Here is a 20,937-nt window from a genome sequence, read left to right on the forward strand (position 1 = left end):
AATTAATTTCATTTGTTTCTCTTTACTTTTTCCAATGTGATTACTAGAAAATCTGAAGTTAAACAGGAGGCTCCCATTTGAGGCTCCCATCCTATTTCTACTGGACAGCGCTGAAACATAACCTGCCTCCGAGGTGTCCTGCTCGAGTCCACCAACTCTTGCCCGTTGTTGGCTGAGGGCTACTCCAGACAAATTAACTCCCTGGCACTTTGAGTTTGCTTTTCTGACCAGCAAACAACACTCAGCTGAGGGTCACAGGAACTTTCCTTAGACCACTGTTGATATTGGAAAGCAACAAGCAGGTACCAAGGATACACAGACAGGGAACTGACAACTGTTATTACAGCAGTTTCCCGCTCCTGGCTTGTAGATCCTCCCTTGACTTCTCCTGCCCTCTGAATCCACTGACCTGGGGAGACCAAGGGAACCACAGGACTCAGGCATGTTTGGACCAGAGAAGAAGCTAGAAGCTAGACACGAGTTATGGTCATTGCTCCAGTGAGCTGTTATGAAGAAAAGACCTGTTGGTATCTTTCCACGAAGACAGTGGGAGATCAGGGGAGGAAGAGAGATTTAACTTAACCAGGAGAAAGGACCATTTTAACCAAACCTTGACTAACAGAGATCGTTTACCTCAGAATTTAAATTGTTCCCCGTTAATGGAGATGCTCAGACTGAGGTTGTCGGTGAATAATGGATGGCATTCTGGCATCGAATAGCAGGTTAAACAAAATTAGGACCTCTGAGATACCGATTTTAATTTTAAAACTTGGCCCCATTTGATGCCTAGAACAGTGTGGTTGCCAAAATGGGGAACATGGAGTTCTTATACTACGGAATTAAGTTCTGTACCCTTCCAATATCTAGAGGAGAAAGAAAGAAGGGATAATTTAGTGTTTACTAAGGCCCAAGAAACATGTCAGGTACGATATCTCATTTAATTCCCAAACAAGACTGTATGGTAAGAGTTATTGGCCCCAGAGGTGTACCCTGAGGCCTATAGAGAAAACTTTTACCCCAAGTCCATAAATGGAGGAGCTAGGATTGAATTCAGGCCTATTGATTCATGCATTCATTAACAAGCACATACTGAGTGGCCCCCTTAGGCCAGATCCAATGTTTGTGATCACTAGATTTCCCTCATCAAACACTGGTCTTTCTTGAGGAGTAGGCACACATCTTAATTTCTGATAGTGAGAAAAATATATCAGATGCACCAAATATATGTACCAAAAATGGCCATGGCAAGTTTTCAGGTCCCATGTGCTCTATAAAACTTCAATGCTCCCCATCAGGAGATTGAGACTACTTTCTCTCCCCATGAGCCTGGGCAGGCTTCTTAATGACTGTTCCAAAAAGAGTTCTGTGGAAGTCATTCTGTTGGACTCCCGAGGCTGAAGCTTAAAAAGGTTACAGCTCCTGCTGGCTCACTTTGCTCTCTCTGGAGCCTGGCTGCCATGCTGAGAGGAAGCCCAGGTTATAGAAAGAGGCCATGCATAGATGTTTCAGAAAACTGCCCCAGCTGTGGTCTCAGCCGAGAGCCCAAGAGCCGATATCAATCGCCGGCCAGACATTGAGTGAACAAATCTTCACAGGATTCCAGCCCCCCAGCCATCAGGCTTCCTGATGAGGCCTCAGACCTTGTAGAGCAGCAGGATCAAGTCAGCCCTGCTGTGCTCTGTCTGAATTCCTGACCCACAGAATATATGAGCATAATAAGCAGATGCTTTAATCACTAAGCTTTGGGGTGATTTGCTACACAGCTCTATTCGTTATAACAACAGGTTCCATTTATACCTCAGCTTTCAGAAAGCTGAAAGTTTACTTCTTAAATATGCTAATTGTATTAGCTGTAAGAGTTAGCATAACTACTTTCTTATTTTATGACCTTGAGTGTACATTTTATTTTTTTGTCTTTTCATGCCAGTATAGTTAACATGCAGTGTTATATTCGTTTCAGGTGTACAATATAGTGATTCAACAATTCCATATAGTACTCAGCGCTCATCAGGATAAGTGTACTCTTAATCCCCTTCACCGATTTTATTAACCTTATTATGTTTTTCTTTGAAAAAATGTGAGGCGTACATAAACAACACAATGGTCTTTGTCTATGCTCTATGAATAAATCATAAAGTTAATACCTGAATCTTCTTTCATGTCAACACCTTCTTCTTCATTATTATCATCTATTAAAAAAAAGGGAAAAGACAAAGAAAAACTCGTATGAAAGCTAGAAACCCCAGAATTCTCCAATCTAATAAAAATTCAAAGGCAAGAAAACACTCAGTAGAAAAGAGTAGTAGATCATGCATTTCTATTGTCTTGTATTATTATGCTAAATTAGTGTAACGTAATGTAAATAGAATTAGAGCACAATTTTAACATCTAGGGTTTACATTTCCTTTTAAAAATTGTTATATCTGTCTAACAAAACTATATATGCAATAATTTGTCTTGCTTTTAAAGTTATGCACAGTCACTTCGGTCATTTCAAAAGGACAAAAATAAAACACACTTTAAATGCCGCACTTTCTGCATCCAGGGAAAGGATGCACCCTCGCCTCAGGTATCTAGAAATGTGGAGCTCGCCATTTGGGTGTCTGCTGACCCTGTGTCCAATCTCTGCACTGCACAGTGAAAAGTGCTAGTTTGCTATACCTGCAAATCCAAATCTTTAACCATGGAAGTTCAAGTGCCCCTCTCCCAACCCACCCCAGTCCTATCATTTCCATTCAACTCCCCTCCCAACCCACCCCAGTCCTATCATTTCCATTCAACTCCCCTCATCCCAGTGAAACCCCCTGTAATTGGGCAAGGACCCATGCGTCCTCTGCGCTCTGGGTGACACAGTTGCTTTTTGAACTCTTGATGTGTTGTCATCTCTTCTTCACTGTTGCTCACATCCAGGCAGTCCGAATCCTGTCTTCTTTCCATGTTTTTTCCTCTCTTTCACATCACTACAGCTCAAATTCAGACTTCCCTATTTTGTGGTTTCTTACCCTGCTCTTCTTTTTTTTTTTTAAAGATTTTATTTATTTATTTGACAGAGAGAAACACAGCGAGAGAGGAACACAAGCAGGGGGAGTGGGAGAGGGAGAAGCAGGCTCCCTGCTGAGCAGAGAGCCCGATGTGGGACTCGATCCCAGGACCCCGGGATCATGACCTGAGCCGAAGGCAGACGCTTAACGACTGAGCCACCCAGGCGCCCCATACCCTGCTCTTCTCTTTTTCCCACTCCTGATTCCAACTCCTTTTACACATAGCTGCCAAATCAATCTTCAAATACAGCTCTGATCTGGTTCACAACTGTTCTGTGACTCCTGTCTGCCTAATGAGAAAGGTCTTGGACTCTTTGGGGGTTACACTCAAGGCCAGCAGTATCTGGTTCTGACCACTTTCCTTGGTTTCCCCTCCTCTGTTCCACTCATGCTACCACCTTCACTCACGCACCACTTAATTCTGTTTTCTAAGATCTCTGCTAGTTTCCTCTACCCACCTCAGTCCTGGAAGTAATGCCTTCTCCATCTCTGTTCACACTCATCCTTCAAGGCCAAACTGTGGTACCATAACATCTGCTCCAACCAAGTTTGAGTGAATAGTCTTCTCTTCAGTGTACCTTATTTTTAACGCCTTCTGAATATCAACTTTAAGGACCTTTGGGCTGAGGTCTGCATACAGCTCCTCCACCCACCCATTCATTAGGCATGTGACCTTGGAAAAGTTACCAAACAGTTCTGAGTTTTAGGTTCATCAGCTATAAAGTGGGATAATAATGCCTCCTACATAGAGTTGTTGCAAGGATTAAATGAGATAAGGTTACATAAAGCACTAGGACAGCTACTGAAATATTAAGTGCTATATATTAGTTATTTTTACCACCAAATCATAAGTCTACTTGTTAACATATCTGTCTGGCGGATGCCCATCTCTAGATCACAAATTCTGCAAAGTTAAAGACTATGTCTTATGTTCCTTTGTATTCCCTGGTACGTAATGCAATTAATTTTATACACTAAAATCCATAAAGAAATTTCTGCAGAATAAAATTTTTGAGGTTTTATTTTTAATTTTATCTGATTTTTTAGTCAAATTAGAGAATTCCCGTGTTTGTATTTCCTATCTATCTCTTACATATCAGGACAGCATGTATCTATGTGATGATTTGCAAACAATGAGGACTCAGTAACGATTTGTAATTTCCTCTTGGATATATGCTTTAAATTTAGTAATTTCTGAGCCAAATTTATTCAATGTGACACTCTTCAAAGTGCTAATTATAAATGAAGATTATAGATATACCAGTCACTGGGAATGGAAAATGCATTTAATTTGAAGTTTTAGGAAAGTAATTCTTGATGGCCATGGTTAATTTTTCAAGAAGTAAATTTTCTTCCATTCAAATTGTTAGAAACAGTAGTGATTTTTCTATATAATTTCTTTCTTTCATTTTTTTCTATGAATAGAATTTTGGGAGAAAGAATGTCTTTCTCTCAGAAATATAATTTTCTAACCAAATGATTACCAAAATGTTACAAAGTAAACTCTTCACAGATTCTTCCCTGAACTTAATATATTTAAACAAAATTTTATTTTTCAGAGCCATCTAAAATATCTAGAACCATCTCTTTGACAACAGACTTTCTGGAATCTCAGAGTGGGATGGAAAAGAGTCTCCACAGTTTCCAGGGAAAGATAAAGGAAGAGTCAAAGATCCCTTTGCTTGTCAACTATGTATCCATTTGTCCATGTGGCAAACACTCATTGGTAACATTTTGTATGTGTGGCTTTATGTCTGGGGAAATAGAAAATACCAGATTATGCAGTTGCCTAGAAATTTATCATTAGTAAGGAAAGTAAGACATGCAGATACATTTGAACATGTAATAGAGTAGCCAGTGCCATTACAAAAGATGTCAGGGGAGGGATAGCTGCTTCCAGGGACTATATAGACTATACTCATAGCATCATCCCTAGAATGTTCCCAGGTGTTGAAGGATCAGACTTGATGTTATTATCCATTTGTTCATTCATTTTCATTCATTTATCCATATAGTGGTTAACAGTATACCCAGGATCCGGATTCAGATCAGGCCAAACCATATATAGCTGTGCAATCTTGGGCAAATTATGTAAACCTATACCTCAGCTTTCTTATCTGAGAAATAGGGATAATAAAAGTACTAACTTTCTAGAGCTGGTAATACGTAATACATGTGAAGTGCATACATGGAATGAGCATTCAATAAATACTGGCTATTAGTGTTATGGTGTCATTATTATTACTACTTTTACTACTTAACCATTTATTGACCAAGACCACATGTCAGAACTATGGAAGACCTTGAAGATAGAGTTGACATTCTATTCCCTCAAAAAGCTCACAAAGAAGTGGAAGCAGCAATCAGAAGAGGAAGTAACAGATTCTCTGATGCAGGTAGGCAAAGGTTTCACTGGGAAACAGACAAGAAGCAGCTAAATCAGAGAGAAGGTCTATGAAGGATTTCCAGAAGAGGTGACATTTCAGTTGAATCCTAAAGGGTGAGTTAGAATTAGCTAGGGGGAAGGAAAGGCTGCAGTACATTTCTGGCAGATGCGGGTGCCCTGCCTACACCCCCTTGTTCCTTGACACTTCAGTGCTTGCCAGTTGACTTCCAGCCACCAGCCCCTGGGTCTCTGCCTGAGGGCTTTCTCTGGGCTGCTGAAGGCCACTGGAGAAATATCAGGGAATTAACACCCCCAAGAGGGCAGCCTTTCACAAGTGACTACCAGGATTTGCATGTAAGTACTCTAGTTCCCTTGCTTCTCAAGTGGGCTAATTCAGAAGCTTCTCCCAGAGTCTTCCCCTCCCCCCTAACCCTGGGATTGAGCCAATGGTTAATTTAATTTATAATTTAACTATAGAGTTGAGGGTCCATATCTGGGTTCTCTATTCTGTTCCATTGGTCTATCTGTCTGTTTTTGTGCCAGTACCAGGCTGTCTTGGTGATCACAGTTTTGTAATATAGCTTGAAATCAGGCAACATGATGCCCCCGGCTTTGTTTTTCTTTTTCAACATTTCCTTGGCGATTCAGGGTCTTTTCTGATTCCATACAAATTTTAGGATTGTTTGTTCCAGCACTTTGAAAAATGTCATTGGAATTTTGATCGGGATGGCATTGAAGGTATAGATTGCTCTGGGTAGCACAGACATTTTAACAATGTTTTTTCTTCCGATCCATGAGCATGGAACGTTTTTCCATCTTTTTGTGTCTTCTTCAATTTCTTTCATGAGTGTTCTGAAATTCCCAGAGTATAGATCCTTTACCTTTTTGGTTAGGTTTATTCTAAGGTATCTTTTGGCTTTTGGTGCTATTGTAAATGGAATCGTTTCTCTAATTTCTCTTTCCACAGGTACACTGTTAGTGTATAAGAAAGCAACTGATTTCTGTGCATTGATTTTGTATCCTGCCACATTACTGGATTGCTGGATGAGTTCTAGTAATTTGGGGGTAGAGTCTTTTGGGTTTTCCACATAAAGTATCATGTTATCTGTGAAGAGAGAGAGTTTGTCTTCTTCTTTGCCAATCTGAATACTTTTTATTTCTTTTTGTTGTCTGATTGCTGTTGCTAGGACTTCTAATACTATGTTGAACAATAGTGGCGAGAATGGGCATCCTTGTCGTGTTCTTGATCTTAAGGGAAAGGCTCTCAGCTTTTCCCCATTGAGAATGGTATTTGCTGTAGGTTTTTCATAGATGCATTTTATGAAATTGAGGAATATTCCCTCTATCCCTATACTCTGAAGAATTTTAATCAGGAAAAGATGCTGTATTTCATCAAATGCTTTTTCTGCATCAATTGAGAAGACCATATGGTTCTTCTCTCTCCTCTTATTGATGTGTTCTATCACATTGATTGATTTGTGAATGTTGAACCACCCTTGCATCCCAGAGATAAATCCCACTTGGTCGTGGTGGATGATCCTTTTAATGTATTGTTGGATCCTATTAGCTAGGATTTTGTTGAGAATTTTGGAATCCATATTCATCAACTCTATGGTCAAATAATCTTTGACAAAGCAGGAAAAATATGCAATGGAAAAAAGACAGTCTCTTCAATAAATGGTGCTGGGAAAATTGGACAGCTATATACAGAAGAATGAAACTCAACCATTCTCTTACACCTTACACAAAGATAAACTCAAAATGGATGAAAGACCTCAACGTGAGACAGGAATCCATCAAAATCCTAAAGAACATAGGCAGTGACCTCTTCGACATCAGCCACAGCAACTTCTTTCAAGACACGTCCCCAAAAGCAAGAGAAACAAAAGCAAAAATGAACTTTTGGGACTTCATCAAGATAAAAAGCTTCTGCACAGCAAAGGAAACAGTCAACAAAATAAAGAGGCAACCCACAGAATGGGAGAAGATATTTGCAAATGACACTACAAAGGGCTGATAGCCAAGATCTATAAAAAAAAGCTTCTCGGGGCACCTGGGTGGCTCAGTCATTAAGCGTCTGCCTTCGGCTCAGGTCATGATCCCAGGGTCCTGGAATCGAGCCCCGCATCGGGCTCCCTGCTCAGTGGGAAGCCTGCTTCTCCCTCTCCCACTCCCCCTGCTTGTGTTCCCTCTCTCACTGTCTCTCACCGTCAAATAAATAAATAAAAAATCTAAAAAAAAAAAAAAAAAAGAGCTTCTCAAACTCAACACCCAAAAAACAAATAATCAAGTCAATAAATGGGCAGAAGACATGGACATTTCTCCAAAGAACACATACAAATGGCTAACAGACACATGAAAAAAATATTCAAATATTCATCATCATTAGCCATCAGGGAAATTAAAATCAAAACCACATTGAGATACCACCTTATACCAGTTAGAATGGCAAAAATTGACAAGGCAAGAAACAACAAATGTTGGAGAGGTTGTGGAGAAAGGGGAACCCTCTTACACTGTTGGTGGGAATGCAAGTTGGTACAGCTACTTTGGAAAACAGTGTGGAGGTTCCTCAAAAAATTAAAAATAGAGCTACCCTATGACCCAGCAATTGCACTCCTGGGTATTTACCCCAAAGACACAGATGTGGTGAAAAGAAGGGCCATATGCACCCCAATGTTCATAGCAGCAATGTCCACAGTAGCCAAACTGTGGAAAGAGCCGAGATGCCCTTCAACAGATGAATGGATAAAGAAGATGTGGTCCATATATGCAATGGAATGTTACTCAGCCATCAGAAAGGATGAATACCCAACTTTTCCATCAACATGGATGGGACTGGAGGAGATTATGTTAAGTGAAATAAGTCAAGCAGAGAATGTCAATTATCATATGGTTTCACTTATTTGTGGAACATAAGGAATAACATGGAGGACATTAGGAGAAGGAAGGGAAAAATGAAGGGGGGATTTCAGAGGGGGAGACGAACCATGAGAGACTATGGACTCTGAGAAACAAACTGAGGGTTTTGGGGGTGGGTGGAGGGGTTAGCCTGGTGATGGGTATTAAGGAGGGCGTGCGTATTGCATGGAGCGCTGGGTGTTATGTGCAAACAATGAACCATGGAACACTACATCAAAAACTAATGATGTAATGTATGGTGACTAACATAACATAATAAAATAAAATTAGAAAAAATTTTAATTTAGCCCTACTGCCTTCCTTCCCTTTCCAGCCCTTCTTTCCCACTCTCCTGCTGGTGATTCCTGGGATCATCTCCCAAACAAATGACTTCCACATGAATTCTTGTTTCCGGGTCGGGGGATTCAAACTAAGAAAAGGATAATGACACTAAAACAAAGGGAAAAACATCTGTGAAAACACATGGATATGAACAGCCAAGATGCTTTTAAGGAAATAAAACTAGCTTCCGAGTGGCTGAAGGGAGGATTACGGGGGAACTGTGGGTAAACTGGCCTGTTCTAGCCGGATAACCTTCCTTGCTGGGTATGATGGTCAGTTGCATGTGTCAATGTAACTGGGCCATGGAATGCCCAGACATGTGTCACACATGACTTTGGGTGTGTCTGAAAGAAATTTCAGAATGAAATTAACATCTGAATTGGTAGACTGAGTAAAGCAGATAGCGCTGGTAATGTGGGTGGGCCTCATCCAATAAGTTTAAGGTTGACCCTCCCACAAGGAAGACGGAACCATTACCCGGATGCATTTGTGTTGGGGGATTGCGGTTTTCCTGTCTTTGGACTCAAACAGAAACCCTGGCTCTGCCTGGGTCTCAAGCTTGCAGGCATTTGAATGGAAATGACGTCATTGGTTTTCCTGGCTCTTAGGTTTTCAGACTCGCCCTGGAACTCTGCCATCTGCTCTCCTGGGTCTCTAGCTTGCTGACTGCAGGTCTTGGGATCTGGCAGCCTCCATAGTTGCATGAGCCAATTCCTTATAATAAATTTTATCTACATCTATATTTATATCTATATCTAAATCTGTATCCACTATTGGTTCTGTTTCTCTGGGGAATCCTAATACCTCAGATTGAAGAATTTAAATTCTATGCTGAAAATTACAGGGTTACTCAACAACTTTAAGCAGAAAATGACACACCAGCTTTTGAGAGAGAACATTTTTCATAAGAGAAATTTATTAATAAACTATAAAATGCATGCCTTAATATTTTGGTATTATTTATATTAAAATCCAGCACAGAGTAATTTTGGTCTACAAAGCACCTAATGTGCTGTTACTTATTAATGAAATCCAGTTTAGTTCAACGTTATTCTATAAAATGTACTCATTTGAGCCATATTTACACAGCATATTTCTAGCAAGAATTTTTGTCTAACAAAACCGGGGAACAAAAAAGCAATATATGAAAGAAGAGGATAAGCCTATGGAGATAGGAGCCATGCCATTCAAAATTTGGAAGCAGTTAGGGGACTGATGGAGCATGGGCACAGAGCCACTGCCCTTTTAACAGTTCTTCAAGCATCATGCTTCTTTGTTAGAGGACGAAAATCAAATAAAAGGTTCTTAGTCAAAGTGATACAAATATCATTTCAAAATAGAGGTCAGTCCATCAGGTGGTATTGTTCTGTATGTTCAGAAATGCTGATTCCAGAAAAACTCCCTCCCTTCCTTGTCAGAAATGATGCAGCGGCCGAGGCTCCATTTCATCTCATGGGGCCTCTTTGATGTTAATTTCATAATGGATGCTGGTTTTATTCACTGCACCCCTCTCTGTCAGATTACTCTGTTGAGTTCTGCACAAGAAGTACAAATATGACCGAAGTTCTTATTTTGACCACAAATGAGTGTGAAAACCAACTGATTTCCCTTGAAAAACCAGTTTTCAATAATAGTTTTGTACATACCAGAAACCCCTTTAAGGATGTGTCTAACCTACTTTGAAGTCTGTAATATCTACTTCACCTTCTTTAATGGAAGACAGAGTTTGCTGAAAAACAGAGTATGCCACGATTTTGCAATGATTCGAGACTGGTCTTACTCCTTTATCCAGAGTTTCCATAATGAATGCAGTCTTTTGGAAAGTAAATGGTATAAAAACAAACAGATTACAAAACCCCACAGAACTGTTAAGTGTGGTCTCTGGACCAGCATCATCATCATCAGCTGGGGACTTGTTAGAAATGCAAATTCTCAGGTTCTACTAAAGTTCTATCAAAGCAGCAGCTCAGTGGAGGGACCTAACACTTTTTTAACAAGCCCTCCAGGTAATGCTCATGCAAGCTGCAGTTGGAGAACCATTGTTCTCAAGTACCGATATTGTGTGCTGGAGGAAAAATGTCCCACTTTTTCGATATCCAAGCTGAGCTACTTGGTGATATCTGGCCAATGTTATTGCTGGTGAGGAGTGCCCACACCAGATGGTTACTGGGACTGAGGAACAGTCATTGTCTTTGTAAGATATATGTTTCCTTCTGTGCTGGAAATCACCCATCTATCACGCGGCTGGATGGCACAGTTACCATGGCCCATGGTTAGGACCCTAAGATTGGCTAAGAGACATGTCCATGGATGGAAACTTGCTTCGAAGAGGCCTGTGGATTGCATGGAAAAAGAAGTGTGTTATGAAGGAGAAAGTTACCCTTAGGGTTATTAAGGCAGCTTCTCTACTCCCCAGGGTAAAAAAGGATGGGTATCTGAAATTCCTTTGTCAAATGGGTGGGTCTGTCAAGCAGAACAGTTATGACAATCTTGTTGTGGCTTCTATTTCATGTGCTCTTGAGTCCTCTCTCTTAAGGCTTAATTCCTTCACACAGGCTTCTTCTGTATCCTTTATCTTTTAAATATTTCATTACTAAGGGCTTCTAGGAGCAATTTGCATTTGCAGAGAGAGGAAATATTATTAACCAAAATAAAGTGCTCTAAGCTTTTCAGGATTTCCATGAAGTACGGAAGATGTTTGTATGCTCATGGCTTCCTGTGAAACTTGACAAAGCAGAAATGCCATACAAAGAATGACTGATAAAGGGGACATCCTTGCAGTGCAAAGCTCTTCCATTAAGTTGAAAACCTGGACCTATGGAATCTAACAAATTGCTAAACCCACTTTCTGCAAGGCAATTGGTAAGACTAGGAGAAATTAAAAAAAAAAAATAATAAGCCAAAGGTTGTCCCCCTCCATCCCGCCCCAACTGGTCCTTGGTCAAGAGGAGCACTCAAATCTCATTAATTTATAAATAAATCAATAAATAAAAGGCACTACTTAAAAAAAATCCACATGGTTCTGCTGTTTCTGGCTTGGCAAACAGGGCACATAATGGCACCAATTACTGAGATATTGGATTTCAGAGGAGACAGATGGGGTGGGGTGAAGGGGTTTGAATTTAGTCTTAGATGTGTTGAGTTGGAGATGCCTAGAGATGTCAGCTGGAGATGGCCTGTGTACAGGCGAGTATGCCAGAGAGGTCTGGCAGGAAGAGAAGGAGAAGACAGAACGGTCAACAGGATAAAGGCTGCCCAGTCAAGTAAGACAAGGGCTGCAAAGGGTCATGGGAGTCATGTGATCAAATACACACTGGTTTCAGTAACCATGCTGGACCCATCAAAGAGTTCTCTATAACCCCAACAGTGACAGCTGTAACAGGGTATTGGAAATCACTAATTGCTCTGGATTATGGAGTGAATAGCAGTTGAAGGTGAAAACTTCAAAAGCCTGTAGCTGAGGGTCCAAGTTAGGGCCATAGATGAAGAAGAATAAAACTTGGAGGATTTCATTTACTCCATTGCTTATTTTTATCTTTATTCTTACCCCTGGGTCTTATTAGGAATTATTTCATTCATACACTTGTACGTCAAAAGGGTTTTTTTTCTCCCCGCCCCCGCCATTTGCCTCAATGTTTTCACCCATGGAACAGAAACCAGTCTGCCCGGGATGTTTGAAAGTCTTTCGGAAGCACCATGCGGGGATCTCTGTAAAGATGCCTACAGCATCTCCCTTCTCCAAGCTGCATTTTGTCTTGCCTTTGTTTTATCAGAACCTCCTAATGAGATCAAACTCTGCTTAGTCAAGGTTCGTGTCCCTAGGTCTTTATGTGTTCTGCTGTTTATAAGCATTTGCTATACACACTGCACAGTTCTGCCTTTTGAAGGGACAGATTGCTTTCAGTCTATGCCTGCTGCTTGTTCCTGTGTTCGGGTTGCTTGGTTACAGCAACACTTCACTGGATTTTCATTGAAGGCAAAATGTGTTTGTAGCTTTTGAGGCCCATCAAGTGGAAATGGTTAGCACCCAATTCCTAAGAAGGCAGTCAACTCATTTATGTCACATTACAGAGAACATGTCTTGTATAATTCTAAACATCAATGGGATCCACACATTAAAGGTGTACAAATGTGCACCAATGTGCCAAGTCACCATAAATATCCATGATTAAAGAAATTTCTGAATTCTTTCACTTTGTAGTTTTTTTCTCTACAATGAATGTGCCATTTGTGAAAAAAAAATGTACAATTCAGACTGGGTAAGCAGGTTTTTGTGTGTGTTTCTTTGACTTATGCAAAGACAACTGGTGAATTAGTTTGCTAGTGCTGCTATAATGAACTTCCACACATGTAATGACTTAAAATAACACAAATTTGTCATCTTAGTTGTGTGGTTTGAGGTCTGACCTGCATCTCAGTGGGCTAGCATCAAGATGTCTGCAGGGCTACGCTCCTCCTGAAGGCTCTTGGGGAGAATCTGTTTCCTTGTCTTTCTGGCTACTGGAGGCCATATTCTTCAGCTCATGGCCCCTCTTTTCCATCTTCAAAGTCGGTGACCACATCTCTCTGAACATTGTTCCGTAGTCATATCTCCCACTGACTCTCTTCTACCTCCTTCTTCTAACTTTTTTTTTTTTAAAGATTTTATTTATTTATTTGACAGAGAGAGACACAGCAAGAGAGGGAACACAAGCAGGGGGAGCAGGAGAGGGAGAAGCAGGCTTCCTGCTGAGCAGGGAGCCCGATGTGGGGCTCGATCCCAGGACCCTGGGATCACGACCTGAGCCGAAGGCAGATGCTTAACGACTGAGCCACCCAGGTGCCCCTCTCCTTCTTCTAACTTTTAAGGACGCTTGTGATTATATTGAGCCCACTCAAGTAACATAGGATAATGTCCCCATCTTTCAGTCAGCTAATTAGCAACCTAAATCTCATCTGCAATCTTATTTCCCCTTTGTAATGTGACCTAGCATATTCACAGGTTCTGAGGCTTAAGGCATCCTTGAGGGAAGGGCATTTTTTCCCCTACCATACTTTGCAAATCAGGAAGCACATTGCTTTGCCTAAAACGTGTCTGAGGAGAACTAAGAATAATCCTATTTAGAAACAGGATAATATCTTATGGGATCAAGTACATAGGCTTAAAATAAAGGTAATTTTTGAGTTTTTTAGTTTTCAACTTCATTCTCTAATTAAAAGTGTTTCTTCTTTCTTTTTTACCTTTATTCATTTCCTCCTTCCAGTTACCTTCCCTCCCTCCCTTCTTTCCTTCCTTCCATTCTTTCTATTTTTACATTTATCTTTCATTTTTCTTTTGTCTTTCTACCGTTCCTCGTTGACTTGATTATAAAGGAATAATACCACAAACACAAATGACAAAATGGGAAACTCCTTGCAACATATATTTGAAAAGAACTAAGAAACTTACTATATAAAAAGTTATTACAGATCACTAAAAAAGATGAAATAGTAAAAAATGTGCAAAGGATATGACTAGCAATTTCTCATAAGAAATGTGGAGATATAATAAAAAACTGAAAGAAAGAATAAGCCATACTAGAAATAAAAGAAATACACATTGCTACCCATTAATTACCTTATTTCATGTATAAAAGTGATAACATCAAAAGACAAGAATGTGCCTGATTGGGAAGAGCAGGAGGAAAAGTAAACTCTCATATATTGCTCACGGGAATGTGAACTCAGTGCAATGGGCTGAAGGTTTGTGTCCCCTTAAAATTCATATGTTGAAATCCTAACCCCCAATGTGATGATATTAGGGAAGTAATTAGGTCATAAAGTTGAGCCCTCATGAGTGGGATTAGTGCCCTTATGTAAGGGACCCGGGAGAGCTCTCTCTTTCCACCACCATGTGAGGGTACAATAAGAAAATGGCCACCTGCAGCTCAGAAGTGAACCTTCACCAGAACCCCACTGGGTTGGCACCCTGATCACTCAGGGTGCTTAGTGTGAGGTATGGGCCTTCACATTTTTGACTCTGGGAATGATGACCGTTCAGTTGTTCAGTATATGACACTGACACATAATGGTCAATTTGACAATTATTATAAGGAGTATTTTGGCTGTGTATACATTTTGAAAAAGTAATTCTACTTCTAGAAAAGTATTCTTAAAAAACTGTGTTTGTATGCCAATATTTATCTATAAAGATGCTTTTCTATAAGTGTTATTTATAAATACATAGAGAATAATTTGCAATAATAATTCTATAGTTCAAAAGTCTGCTTTTGGGTAAACACTAGGTCCATTAAAATTATGTTATGGAAGAATATATAATGACATGAAAAAAAGTTCAAGATTTGTGGTGACACACAGCAAGTGATAAGACTGCATTTCTGATTGTCTGCATTTTTCATTTTAAAGGACCCAAAGGATTAACCACAAAAGATAATTAATTTTCAATGGTTTGTATCTTGTTTTGATGATCTATTTTTACTATAAATCTGTACTACTTTTGTAACAAGTTTATACTTTTTAATTAAGATGGTCACAATAATTAAGATATCTCCTTTTAAAATTGTAATAAGAAAAACACACCAAAAAACAAAAAAAATTGTAGTAAGAAATAAACATGGATATTTTAAAATTTATGATGCTTGGTCTAGACACCTCTCTGAATATTCATTTACATTGTTATTTATCCTATTTGGAATTGGCCCATTACTGTGTTTACACATGATGAAAGTGAAGCATAAAAAGGTTATGCAACATGCATAAAGTCATACAATTACATGCTGATGAGGGTCAACATTTCTCAGTCAGGGATTCACAAATTGGAGATAAGCATCCTACTTATTCCACAAATCCTTCCATCTGAACTGCCCTTTCTCCTCTATGTCACTTACAGAATCCTTGGCATCACTTCTCTGCACCTGCTTAACCTTGAAGTACACATTCTTCACGAACTTGCCACAACCACTCTGGTCCTCAGACATATTTGTCTCTGAATTCCTGGGTACTTTGACCATATCAAGGCTATACTTATTTGCTAATATTGTCTTCCAACTGTTCTGCATAATACTTCTCTCGGGCATATTATAAGAACTATATCTTAAATGCAGCAGTGACCAAAACCTTGGGTATATAGTAGGCATATAATAAATTATTTGTTGATTGATGGACAGAAAGATAAAGAATGATGTTGGATGAGAAAAGCTTACAAAATCAATGAGAAGAGGAGAAGAAGAAGAGGTCAGGTGAATCTTTGTGTTGTTAGGTTTAAAAGAGTAAACCCAGATAAAATTTTTAAAAATATCATGCCCATTTGTCAGAGGATATAACTTAAAAAATTATTTTGGAGAACTACTCCTTCTTGAAAAATATAGTTGAGAACCATTGCAATAAACAAATGTAGGCTTTCCCTACTGTGGGGGAGGGGCCTGACGACAGTATTTTTTATTTCCAACATCAGGATTCTTTGATATAGTTCCAAAACTGTAAATTTGACATTCTTATTATGAGGAAAATTAATATCCCTAAATTCTCTATTGAACTTAGTCTCTAATAAAAAAATTGACTTCCAAATCTATGAAAAATACACACAATAAATCCTACAAACTGAAAAATACAAACCTTTTATGTAAAGAACAAAGAGATCTCTGAGTTGCATCGTACAAATATGATTTGCCATAGGCCATCTCATCGTGTACTGTAACCAAATTTGCAACCAAATTTTTTGCAACCAAAGCATATGGTAATTCCATAAAGCTGCCACACTAGGCTTTCAAACAATACATCTGGAAGGAAAAAGTCAAATGTGCTTCACCCACAGCAAGATATAAAACTGTTGGGGAAAAAAAAATCGTTGCTGCTTTCTTTCCTTTATGGTTCCTCCTGCATTTCCATGATGGGCTTTGTTAGGGGTGGAGTTGTGTCCCCCAAAATATTTTGTTGAAGTCCTAACCTCCAATACCTCAGAATGTGACTGTATTAGGAGATAGGGTCTTTAAATAAGTGATCAAATTAAAATGAGGTTATTAGGGTGGGCCCTAATCCCATGAAAATCCCAATTTTCATGTCCTTACAAGGAGAGGGAGATTGGGACGCAGACATACACAGAGGGAGGACCTCATGAAGACACAGAGAGAAGATGGCCATCTATAAGCCAAGAAGAGAGACCTCAGAAGAACCGAATCCTGCTGACCCCTACATGCTGTACTTCGAGCCTCCAGAATCATGGAAAAATAAATTTCAGTTTTTTTGAGCTCCCCAGTGTGTGGTACTTTGTCCCGGCAGCTCTAGCAAACTATTACAAGCACTCCTCCATCTTCCCTTGTGGTCATAAGTAAGGCCTTTTGGCTTTCCAGTGACCACTCTCCTGCTTACCTTCAGGTCAAAGCACCGCACTGCCTAGATAACGGGGTTGGGATTTGATTTTGAGACCCATGATAAAGTACCAATTTGACTCATAGTAGAAAGTTTCCAGGAGGACATTTATAGGTATTAGAAGAAAGAGAAGCGTGGCGACTCTGAACAATGATGGGCAGCAGATGACATTAGGAATGAGACTTTCTCAGTGCTCCAAATGCATCCCTGAAATCGAACTCAGTCTTGTCTGGAGACGCTCCGAGGAAGCGAACTATTATCACTTGTGCAAAGACAGATGCTGTTCTCAGTTTTGAAATAGAGTTTGTTGCTTCCTAGCCATATGCCTCATTTTCTCAGGTATGCATCATTTTCCATATCAAAAAGTAGGGTTAATATAGTGCCTACTTTCTTAGAATTAGCCTAAAGATGACCTGACTGAGCCCATGCATTTGGCTGAGAGAAAGCTATCCATAAATGTTAGCTATTATTCCTAGCATTAGTAGCAGTTTTGCATGTGTTATATCTTGAATGTGATCTAACCTCACTTGTATTGTTTTTTTATGTATTTTGTCTCAGATTCCCGATTATGAAATGTAAAGACACGGGATTAATATACCCCAAAACAGAGATTTAGTTTAATATAAAATGACTTTTTTTTCCCTGAACTATTATTATTGCATTGGAAAGGGTTAAGAAGACTAGTTAGAGATAATCTGAGTAAGTCAGTTTAGGGTGGATATATGGCAAGTCCAATCAAAGATGGTATGGTTATGAATTAACCATAAATTCAAATTATGGGCAGATAATGGATATCATCTATATTAGTAGTCACACATTCCATTAGAAGTCACCTTTATTTCACAGTGCATATTCAGAATTTACAAATGGCTGATGCTTCAGCATTATGGAAATACTCAACAATTTGGGGGGATTTTGACATTTAGTTTAAAAATGTGCTTACTATTATAAATATGCACTGGAAATAATTTTATGAGCATGCTATGATTCAAAGTATTGATATGAAACTCAGGATGATTTTATTATTATTTCATTTGCTCATACTAAGATGCATGTTGGATTTACTTAGAGTAGCAATTTTTCAAATAATAATTTATTTTCATAATTATTAATATATTCTAGACCACTAAAACTGTTCCATTTACAATAAATGTATAGTATGATTTTTGGCTTTGCACCACTAGAAATATCTGCTGATGGATAGATTTGTTTTAATATCAATTGATCATACTTATGCAATTATTTTATATCATATGCTAGAGCAAAAACAAGTTTTTATTTTAGAAGACATGAAAATGGAAGATACACCATAATTTCTAAACACTCAAGAAGTCCAAAATGATGAAAGCTTATGAAATATGCTGTGATATTGACAAGACATGAGAATATTTGCATCACACACCATGGCAAGTCACATTTTTTTCATGAATGAACATTTTCTCTTAAGAATACTTAAAAGTTCAAAAAAAGAGAATACTTTTAAAAATACAGAAATGCAGGCACAGTCAGCTTACTGTGGTTATGTAGGAAATAAAGAGAAAGGATGAAATGAGGAGACTGAAACAGAAAAAAAAAGCCATTGGATTATGGGGAGAAGAATTTATTAAATTTAGCTCATACTAACAACTACTTATTCAATAGTTGCTAAGTGCTTTACATGCTGTAAATTAATGAGTTGTTTAAAAAATTCTAAAATGGTAAAAAAAGGAGAAGGGAGAAGGCAAAGGAGGAAAAAAAAGGCCACAATGACAATCCTCTCCTCATCACATGGGGAGTCTTTCTGAATTTACAGTATGTCCTAGTTAGGGAAATACTGTAGTTGAAAGCTCCAATTAAATACACTTAGCAGATTCACCTGTCAATGATAAAACTAGAGAGCAGGACTTCAAATGATTCAGAGGTACTTAGTTCACCTTGAACGTTAGCACAAAGTTGAACATCTCCAGCCATTTTCTGTGGCTGTTCTTGACAGCTACCTGTGTTCTACTCTGATCTTCAGGCAGGGTGTCCTGGATTTACATTTACTAGATGGCTCTGACAGGCTGCCAAGAGGGTGAATGTGCACCATGCCCTCCCTCCCACCTGCCAGAGTCACCAGGTACATGGAAATCCTCTTCACATGGATAGGGAAACCTCAAAGGAAAACTCCCTCTGAGGCAGGCATCAACAATGCTCACAGTAGCTTGAAATTTCCTGGAAGCCATTCTTACCAGGGCTGAGGAAAGCACCTTGAGCACTGTGACTTGAATGGCACCATCAAAATAACTAGGTATTAAACAAGCCTAGAAGAGGAACAATGGGGGGCAATATTCAAATTAACCAGGCCAACCAAATCTAATGACACATTCAATCAATGTAAACAAGGCTCCTTTTTTTTTTTTTTTTTTTAAGATTTTATTTATTTATTTGCCAGAGAGAGAGAGAGGGAGAGCACAGGCAGGGGGAGCAGCAGACAGAAGGAGAAGGAGACTCCTTGCTGAGCAGGGAGCCCGATGCAGGACTCGATCCCAGGACCCTGGGATCATGACCTGAGCTGAAAGCAGATGCTTAACTAACTGAGCTACCCAGGTGTCCCTAAACAAGGCTCTTTAATAACTCTGATATTTTGCCTACATTCTCAAATGTGAACTGCGATGAATGAGCACCTTTCACAGATTGCCCTAAGAAGGGCTGCTATCTTCATTGCAATTTGGGCCAAGAAAATTGAGGGGAATAGGGAGAGAGCGCAGGAACTGTTTGAATTCTGGCTACGAATATAAACGGGCTCCTCGCAATTTCTAACCAAGGTGTTTAACACAGTGGATGCAGGCACAGGCTTAGACAACTTGGATGTGTGGGGAACAAATCACAGATCCTGTGATTTAGGGCCAGAGGAACAGTCTTTAGAGGTCATTGGGTCCAGCCCCTCACTTGTGATGTTGAGAAACTGAGTGAGACTCAAGAGATGAATTGACTTCCCCAAGACAACACTATGACCTCCTGGGACAGAGAGGTCAAGGGCTTAGATTTCCTGTCACCTCCCTGAATTCTTGAAAATTATGACACAAGTTGCCATGGGTTACTGGTGTATGGAGATCATATTTGCAACATTTCCTTAAGCTAGGAAACAAAATAGAGTATAGCCGATGCCTCCACTCCCATCCTCAATTCCAAAGAAAGCAAATCACTTTACTCACCTGCAGGGAAAAACTCGCTCATTTTCTTTTTGTAGATTTTGAAGTCAACTTCTAAGAAGACACAGAAGATGATCCGATCCACCTAGAGGCAAACAATAAATACTCAAAGTGAAAGGAAATATGGTGACCTTGGAATATCAGAAATATTCCAGAACATGGTTTTGGAGCAAAAAACAGATGGAAAACCCTCCTGTAGATTTTTGGTACTCTACTGCTAACTATATGACAGTGTTGAGTGAAGTTCAAGTGTGCATGTGAGTTGGTGTGTGTGTGTGTGTGTGTGCACTCTTTATGTAAATAAGCCCATGGGCTCTTTGGTGGAAAGATGTTATATAAATCAAATAAGAAATAATAAATGACAATAAGCCACTTTGCAGCAAGCTATAAATAAGATCGGAGATTCCCACAGGATATCTAAACTTTATGCCCTATAAAACAACCATACAAGAGGTGTATAGCAGACTGACAATAAAGTATGTCAGTAAACAAAGAGCTTTGTCCTACCCATCTTAGACAAATATATTTATCAAAACTGTTAGTATTTGAACATGGTCTAAAAAGCTTCTTGCAATTTAATTTGCAGGAAAGTCACTAGCTTTTAGCTTAACATACTCAGAAATGCAACAGAAGTACAATATAATTAGTTGACAGCGACATGAGGTCAACAGAACTTTAATCTGGTAGATATTATTGAATAAGTAAGTGCCACCTCAAAAGTAAAACAGGTCTGTCATCCCTTTTTCCT

The 20,937-nt window shown here is 39.3% G+C and overlaps 1 protein-coding gene across 1 annotated transcript in view; it reads right to left on the reverse strand.

Moving 5' to 3' along the window:
* The window catches only part of MACROD2 (mono-ADP ribosylhydrolase 2), a 1,406,961-nt gene that overhangs the window by 145,950 nt on the left and 1,240,074 nt on the right, over positions 1–20,937 (reverse strand). Inside the window, exons 6-7 of the mRNA XM_035005819.1 lie at positions 20,193–20,274; positions 2,145–2,189 (exon numbers count right to left, since the gene is read on the reverse strand). Of these exons, the coding sequence (XP_034861710.1) occupies positions 2,145–2,189; positions 20,193–20,274 (127 nt within the window). The remainder of the gene's footprint in view (positions 1–2,144; positions 2,190–20,192; positions 20,275–20,937) is intronic.

Source organism: Mirounga leonina, unplaced genomic scaffold, assembly GCF_011800145.1.
Source record: "Mirounga leonina isolate KUSES-001 unplaced genomic scaffold, KU_Mleo_1.0 Mir_150, whole genome shotgun sequence".
Classification (NCBI taxonomy): domain Eukaryota; kingdom Metazoa; phylum Chordata; class Mammalia; order Carnivora; family Phocidae; genus Mirounga; species Mirounga leonina.